Below are 9,180 nucleotides of genomic sequence, written 5' to 3'. Positions count from 1 at the left end.
AACAGTTAAATCCTTTCCGGACGATAACTTGAGAATGCTTGGGCCTAGGATCACGAAATTGATAGGGAGGTTGATTATGACCAGCAGATGATCCCTGTTGATTTTGAGGTCGATAGGTCAAAGGTCAAGGTCACATTGAACCAGGACAGTAGAACTTTTGTTTACAGTGAGCAAATAATTTCTGTTTCTTGTGCAATTACTGAATGCATCAAGTGGGAGGGGGTAGGGGAGGGGGGGGGGGCATTTCGTGTTCTACGAGCTCTTGTTAACAAGCTATGCTATAGTATTAAAAGGATCTGTTCGAATAACGTTCTTGGCGCAGATACCAATTTAATACAATTACAATACATGTTTGCATAAAACAATACAGGTGCTTAGCATAAATATCAACACATTGTATGATGAAATATTTAACTACAATAATAAGTTACAACAAATAGTCAGCTTACTTCATACATGTATAAATCTGAAATTGTTGGCGAAAAAGATGTTTTAAAACAACTGTCAATATAAATGTTATGTAATTTGTCATAAAGTCATTTTGGCATCAATACTACAGATATTGCTGCTTGCCAGTTTGTCCAGGCTTTCTACATAGTTAATACAAAATACATCGACTACATGTAACATGATAGTATCAACCTTATATTTTAAAAGCATTGTTTCCAGTTTGTTTTTAATTAGTGTGTCTAGCGTTTTCCTCAACGTAGAACAATCTGTAAAATTTTCCAAGTTGACACGCTGCCTAAAAAAGTTCGTTAGGAACATAACTTAATGTATCACAAACTGCCCAAAGATGAGTGTGCATATGCGATTTGCACACATGACCCATAATTTCCTGAAATACTGTTTGTTACTATCAGTAAATAATTAACCCATGCTCAGAATTAAGCGTGTTGGAATGTTCAGTGGTCGGCATTTTACGGTAGCGTTCGCTGTTGGAGGTTAACGTTCTTTAAAATTGTAATATAATTTCGAGCCTGTTGCTTATTGTTATTTGTGTTCTAGAATCAATTCAACCTCGGTCGCTGTAAAAGTCACAAATTCTTTGAACTTGCATAACAGGCTTAGATTTGCATAAAAGGGGAATTGACAAGAAATATTTTGACTGAAAACTAATTTCAACACGGAAATATCGACAAACCGAAAGACATCTGAAGTACGAGTCCGCCGAATGCAATTAAGAAAAGAAACTAGGCAGACGACATTTATACAAATTGCACTGGTTTTTTTCTAAATAACGGGGATTTATGTCTCATCAAGAAATACTCCAGCTTAAGGGCCGTACAAGATTCTATGAATAATAATGTATCTTTAGAATATAAAGTGACTTTCTCGTAGAATACAGGCTACCAATGAGGAAACAGATGTATATAACGTGTACAATAGAATATACAAGAAACTTTACAGCAGATTATAGAATCTAGTCATGCTATCATCTTTACTCATTTATCATTTATATCAATGATTATATACATACAAAATATTTTTTTATCAGACAATCTAAATGTTCCATTGATTTTACAAGGACGACGACACGACAAACACGACATTATCGGCGACAGAACAATTATTTTTTCTGTCGCACTGGCGCATTATTTTGTCTGTCCTTGTGCCGGCAGGGCCGATACGAGGACTCGACAAAAAAGCATTCTGTTGTGGTACTGTTATGTCGTGCTAACGGGGGTCCATGCGACTACATAAGAACACGATGCCATGTGATGTTCATTTAGTTACTATCAAATATCAAGATCACCAACGTTATTAAATTTGATTAATCTGAAATATCATACGGATCAAAATTATCTGTTAAGGAGACATAAAAGCAAATTTGTTGTGCCTTCATGTTGTCGCATGGCGATCCAACAAGGATTATAGTAGAGAAAACACGACATAATCCTATTTTGGCGTTTCTCGTGACGTCACATGGCACCAGCACCAGGGCCGCTAACACGACAGTAAATATGTTGTTCTGTCATATTTTTTTTATGTCCTTGCCCTTCTTTTATCGTGTCATTGTTTGGTCGCCATGACACACAGTTTGACATGGCAGAAGCGAGCCTCTATGTTTTTTGTTTTTTTTTTCAACATTGTGATGTCGTTTCAGTAAAATTTCGGCACAAAAATGATTTAATTTTGCCATAGTTGAAGATATGACAAGTAAAATGTTGTGTTTTAACCGGAGAATGTTCGAGCTACCACACTTCAGTTTTTGTAGCTGTCAAGTGACCTGTCTGCATTTTGCATTCGTTAATTAACAAATTAAAACAAGGATATACCTAATTTTGATATTCTAGCAAGGGACGTATGAGATAGTGCATTTCAATATAAATTCAACAATCTGACCAGTTTCCTGGTTTATATTCGCCGCTACAGGATTTTGGAGGTATCAGATGTAGTATAGGCTCATTACTAACGGCAATGAGCATCTTTCTCCCACTTACAGATAAATTACAGGAATTAATCCTTTGCTTAAAATTCTTAACACTATTTTATTTCCTTAAACCCTGTTTTATCTGTCAAAGGTACATTTATACATGTATCGCTTTCTTCAGTTCAACACACAAACTAAGATACATTCAAATTTTGCATGAGATTTGAACTGAATATCAAGAATTTACAGTCTATACACTATAATATACAATTAGTTGGAAAACTTTCTGATCACTATAAATACCACAAGGGTTTCCGTCTATTATTTCCCACTTTTAAAAAGTTCAATGCTTACAAATCGAACGTATATCTTGTGTGTGCTGTATTGTTATTGATATTCCACAAAATACTATTACATATTGTTTTGCGAATGTCTTTTGTCCGGATTGTCTATCTGATTACCAGTTTCCCTCATAGCAATTTCATCCTGTGGTGGAAGATCAACGCAGTCGGGACAATAACCCCTTAGTACTATCCGTAGTGCGATAATGAGGCCAACCATCATGGCAAAGGTACCGCCAGCAGCTCCGAATCCAAGACCAATTGGCTTGTGCACTGATATCCTATCTGGGTAATCCTTTGCAAGAGATCTAAGCTTATCACCCATGTTGCCAAAACGACCTACCGGAATTAGCACAAACAGACCTGAAAGTAAAACACTTTTAAAGAAATATCATTGTAGAATATTGTCATGGCCAATATCTTGTCACTAAAGAAATATATAAATGAAATGTTAGTGCGATTAAAACAAGCTAGTCGACGTTGTTACTGACTTCATACGAAAACTGCCCTTTTCAAATAAACTGGACACGCTATTTGTAAAAACCACACAATATTATGATTTTTACAAATTCTAAACGTCTTTTGAAAGGACCTTTGGAATTTTAGAGTGTCTTGAATTATTTCCAATGCATTTTCATTGGAAACTGCTGGATAAATATTTGGCCAATAAAAATATGAATGTTTTACTTTCTATATATAACTGGGATATTTCGAATCTTTTATACGACCCCAACAGTAAACTATTTGTTAAAATTCCACCATTTTAAGATCTACTATCATGGCTCAAGACGATTAAAATTTTCAATGGAATTTATTTACCTTTCAAAACTATTTAGAGAGTTAAAGCATTTGTTCAGTTTTAAGAATGACAACACCAGAGGTACTAGTTAGTACATATTCATTTTAATCACCGTTAAGTTACAATAGTACATGAAATGTCAATATTTTTCAACATCGGCGTCTTAATTTTATATTAGGCATATGACGCAATCTGTGACGTCATCTTAATGTGTGTCTTCGTATTAAAGGCGTATGCTAGAATTCCTTGTATATGAGATGGGCGAAAATTTTCCCAATAACAGAATTTCTTTAAACTTTGGATATTGAAGGACAATCATCTAAGAAACAAAAAAAATGCAATAAAAATCATAGGTCACCGGATTCGAAAAAGAGTTATCTGCCCTTGAAAACGTCATTTTTGGGGGAAATGCCGTTTTCAAGGGCAGATAACTCTTTTTTGATACCGGTGACCTATGATTTTTATTGCATTTTTTTGTTTCTTAGATGATTGTCCTTCAATATCCAAAGTTTGAAGAAATTCTGTTATTGGGAAAATTTTCGCACCAAATTCTAGCATACGTCCTTAAAAGTCATTAATGGGAACATTTACAATTTTACTATTGCCGAAGAGCAACTTCCTTCTTTTGCTTAGTAATAGTGCGCACCATTAATCTTGCAATATCTCCGCTGCAAAATTCATTCTAAGTTTAAAACCTATAACTATTCAATGAGAAACATTGAATAACTGGTGAACATGTGAGCAAAATGTTATTGGGAAATGCCGTTTTCAAGGGCAGATAACTCTTTTTCGAATCCGGTGACCTATGATTTTTATTGCATTTTTTTGTTTCTTAGATGATTGTCCTTCAATATCCAAAGTTTGAAGAAATTCTGTTATTGGGAAAATTTTCGCACCAAATTCTAGCATACGTCCTTAAAAGTCATTAATGGGAACATTTACAATTTTACTATTGCCGAAGAGCAACTTCCTTCTTTTGCTTAGTAATAGTGCGCACCATTAATCTTGCAATATCTCCGCTGCAAAATTCATTCTAAGTTTAAAACCTATAACTATTCAACGAGAAACATTGAATAACTGGTGAACATGTGAGCAAAATGTTATACATTTACAACATTTCAATATTTTGCCTTTTAGTGAGGTCAATATGTGCATCTATCGATCTGGAAAAAAGTGATATCCATGAGGTCTCATTTTCCAGGCCGATAAATCCCTATATTGACCGAACCTAAAAAGCAACAACTGTATCATTATTATATCTTCAGGATCTTGAAGGTTCGCTGAATACTAGGAACTCAATGAAAACATTTGATTAGTTGGTCATTTTTACCAGAAAATTGTATTCTATGACACATTGTGTGTTTTTTTTTTTTTTGGCAAAATGTTATGACGTCACATCAGGTTCGTGTTTTAGGCACCACCCTAGTCCACCATTGATAATTAGACAGTGCTTAGGCCAATAGAAAGGACTAGAAATTCAGTTCTAATAATAAAATGGGATATTTACTTAAACATACCCGAGAAGAAAGAAGTCACGGCAGCAACTGCCAGTCTAGTATTTTTCACTTTATCGAGATTCTTCTTTCCCAACCGTTTCCTGTGCCTATAGACAAGCCACCATGCCACGCCACAAGCGAGCAGTCCGAACGTGTATTCTGCCTGATTCTCAGACAACACAGAATAGTTGAATCCTGCATGTAAAAATTAGAAACATATATCAAGCTTCAGTTCATTCCGCCACTTCCTTGTGCAGTTGGTTTTCAGATTTTAACTATTTTAATTGAATCATGATGGCATATTTCCGCCACTAGATAGAAAAATAGCTATCACGATAATATTGTTAACGTTCCAGAAAGTTGTGCTTTTTTTTCTGAAAACATTTCAGCAATATAGCAATATTTTCTAGACATTTCATTTACCTGAAATTGTTTTAGCGAAATAGTTCGCGTTAATGTTTGAAACTGCCACAAGATACTTTGTAGCTATCATGATAATATTCTAAACCTTCCAGTGACGTTGTGTTTTCTTCTAAAACATTATGACAATAAATCCTTTTTTTTCTAGATATGCCTTTTTATTTTCAGGAAACTTTGGGCTATTGAGATAAATACAGAAAAGTTCGAAATATCAAGATAATTTTTGGAGGTATCGAGATAGCTATCTAGCTAATAAATGGCAGCTTTGGGCACTTACGCAAAACGTATCGAGATAACAATGTAAACTTTCGCTATGATATTTCCAGGAAACTTTCGATTGCTGTCATAATCTTTTCACAAAATTTGCTTTATCAAGATATTTTTGAAGAATTACTTAGCTTTCTTGTGACAGAAAAATACCACCATTCTGAAATAGGTAAAATAACTAATATTCAAAAATACTGCTTATAAAATGAATAAAATAAAATATAGTTATGCCGCTCAAACCTATAAATTATGTTTCACAGAAAAACAACATTTAATGCGTGATGTGGTTCTTATATACCTTTCTTCTGTCGTTTCTACATCATAGATTTAAAGGCGTCAAAATAAGGGCAAATTTATCCGTCAATGTGACTTATATATATATATATATATATATTCAGCTCATCAGTGATATGATTTAAAAACGCAATCAATTTTGAAATGTAAATAGAGTGCTTATATCACAAAATTATCACCAGATGCAATATTTCACGTCACGCCGCAACGTGAAAATCTAAAGTACATATAAATTGATCTTTTGGTCTTACTTGTAAAAGAATTCAATCATATTTTTATATCATATCTATGCACCCATTTCCAGCATCACGGAACGTAACGCACAACGCCATTACGTTAGATTACCAATGTTGGAAAAAATTCAATAGTTCCGGGAGATTTATATAAATATTCCGGCCCGTCTGGACGGAACGGTACAGCGATAGGATTTTTACGTCATAAAAAGGAAAAAGACCAAAGCTTTCAAATACATTTGATATTTTTTACCCGTATTTCTGTGCAATAAGCCACTCAGCTAACCTATCGCTATTAACCCAAAGAGACTCTTCCTAAACCTATCGCTCTTGGCCCAAAGAGACCCTTTCTAAACGAAAGATGTTTGTTACGGCATATGTAAAAGAGACCCTTTCTAAACGAAAGATGTTTGTTACGGCATATGTACTATACTGTGTCCCAATTACAGTAACAAGTCATTGAAAATTAAATGTAAATCTAAATCCGATGGTATTTGTGTGAAATATAGAAAATACGCTTGCGGAAGAGAATTGTCTAAATGAAAATAAAATTTCTTGTCACAAACAGGAATAATTGTTTTTGATTAATCTGGGCCAGTAGTTTATCTAAAATGTAGCTCGTTTTATGTGCCATTTTTTCCTTGGCTTTGGAATGAATGCGAATACTGATAAAAAAGGGTCCCGGTTATATTGATCAGTAGCATAATTATATACAGTCCGCTGTCTAGCTGTTAAAGAAGGCTAACCTTGTACATTTTTGTAACCAAACTCGCAGTTAGTGGTATTTTCTTACATGCAGCATTCCACAAATACTAGACTGAATACAACAAAAATAAATGATTTTCTTTACAGCACTTTTTTCTAACAGTAGCGTATTTGAACCAAGAGCTGCAAGTTTATATACGTAAATGGAAATGACGCTATTATGTATCAGAGACGATGGAAATGACGCTTTGATGTATCTTTTCTGAATAGAAAATTATACCAAAAGAGTCAAAGAGGAACTATCAAAGTATTTGATATCCAGTCTCATGTAAAAGAATTTAAATGATTGTATTATCTGTGATAGTTTAATGTGTAGCCCTTGATTTTTCCTTTTTTCTTTTTTTTTCTTCCTTTTTTTGTTCTGTAGGCATCATTACAGCGATAGAGTCGCGGCACCGATGAAAAACATCGGAAAGTCAAGTCTATTATGCAAGAAATGTCTTTTTTCTTCCCATTTCCCACTTTTTTCAATAAGCTTTGTATATTTTAATGTTTCTCATTTCTAGATTAAACCGGAACCTTTTAGCTTCAATTTTGTGTGGCAAGTAATTTATGTTTCGACTCTTTTAATTCAGCTGCATTTCTTACTTCCTAGATATTTACTGAGCTAGCGCTTTGACATTCTAATAGCATTTACTTCTTCATTATATCCTACAGTTTCCTACTTATGAAGCCTCATTTTTGCGGGATGGTGTTGCCTTGTTTCTTTTAAACGTATATAATGCATAAATAACAACATTTTGTAAAGACATGTTTATCCATACCAATTAGGGTTTTTTGTCTGAAGTAAACAATAAAACACTTACGCAATTCAACTCCGTTTAGAAACAAGTTTGTCCGATCTAGAAACCAATGGTGGGGCTCTTTGAAGTTTGCTTTATCGTACGATTCGTCCATAAACTCAATATGGTAATACGTGAGGGTCTCACAAGCCCATGTATCAATGTGACATTGGGTCATGTACCATAAGGCATAGTCTTGGTTGACGGGAATCCTTTTCGGAGCAAGTGTTGACATCCTAATTGGAACACTTGTTGTGATATTAATCGAAGTTTCCGTTGTAGCGTTTCCTGTGTCATTTGTTCGAGTGATCTTTTCGTTATAATAATTGTCAAAATTAATGAACACTTTCAACCAAGCTGGTGCAACAAAAGCAATTATCTGGCATACCAAAGCAGTACTTAGAAGTATCCAAAAGAAACATGCCCAACGTTGTTCTGTTAGTCGGTGCATTTTGTAGTCTTATAAATCTGTATTAAATGAAATTTATCTTTTAATCATAAACAGACTTTACCATTTCTGATGTAGATTTACACTAAAAATTTGAATATATATATATATAAATATATATCAGTATATAACAAATACTATGTCAACACTTTACACATCTCCTTTTTTCGAAGCAGTTTATAATTAAAATGTGCCACATTTAAAGTATACCGGTATTAAAACATGAACATATATTTTAATTTCTAAGACAAAATTTAAAAAGTCCAAAATCAATAATGTCCTTGATATACCTACTTGTTTGAGAAAAGAAATTGTCTGTATCCTTATTTATCGCACATACTTATTACCACTTGCGACAGTGAACAAAACTGCGATATTCTTGAATCGATCTAAGACAAAGGAAGCGAACGACCTTAGCAATATTGTATTCATACAAAGCAGGAGACGTTTTTGTCGGGTTTTCATTAACATGTAACGTTCTCACTATACAAACTCTAGCATTTTCTCCACTAGGAATTTAACAGTTAGTATTTTTGTCTTGCAAATATTGTACTCAGTCGGGTTTTAGATACATAGTATATTTTTAATCGTGTAGTTATTCAAGTCAACAGCCACGCATAGCAGAGTAGAATAATACACACACAAGCTTATCAAACACTTTTCGTATGTTTGTGAGGTTATCAGTTTCTATATAATTAAAGCTATTGTAAGGTTATTATGCCATAGCCATGTTTTCGCTGAAATTAAGACCAGATTTCTCGCGTAATGCTCGCAAAACTTAAGTAAAATTAATCACTTGGTTAGCGTATTTGATTAGTATGTAGAAATATGATTGTTGTAGTGAATTTTAAGAAGAGAATATTATTATGATCATCTCTGATCTTATAAATATGCTACTAGCTTTCAAAAAAGTTTTAGGCCGCGTACGTGCCCTTCTATATTTATTATTTTCCCTATACTT

General features: G+C 33.9%; 1 protein-coding gene across 1 annotated transcript; it reads right to left on the bottom strand.

Moving 5' to 3' along the window:
* Window positions 1-356: 356 nt before the first annotated feature.
* On the bottom strand, window positions 357-8,938 carry LOC123562626 (uncharacterized). The gene is made up of 4 exons (XM_045355247.2): window positions 8,514-8,938; window positions 7,796-8,239; window positions 5,032-5,205; window positions 357-3,078 (listed from the first exon to the last, which is right to left on the bottom strand). The coding sequence occupies exons 2-4, from the start codon at window positions 8,220-8,222 to the stop codon at window positions 2,786-2,788; spliced, it is 894 nt and encodes a 297-aa protein (XP_045211182.2). The 5' UTR covers window positions 8,223-8,239; window positions 8,514-8,938; the 3' UTR covers window positions 357-2,785.
* Window positions 8,939-9,180: the final 242 nt, after the last annotated feature.

This window comes from Mercenaria mercenaria, chromosome 2, assembly GCF_021730395.1.
Source record: "Mercenaria mercenaria strain notata chromosome 2, MADL_Memer_1, whole genome shotgun sequence".
Taxonomy (NCBI): domain Eukaryota; kingdom Metazoa; phylum Mollusca; class Bivalvia; order Venerida; family Veneridae; genus Mercenaria; species Mercenaria mercenaria.
This window is presented reverse-complemented; position numbering and strand designations above follow the sequence as displayed.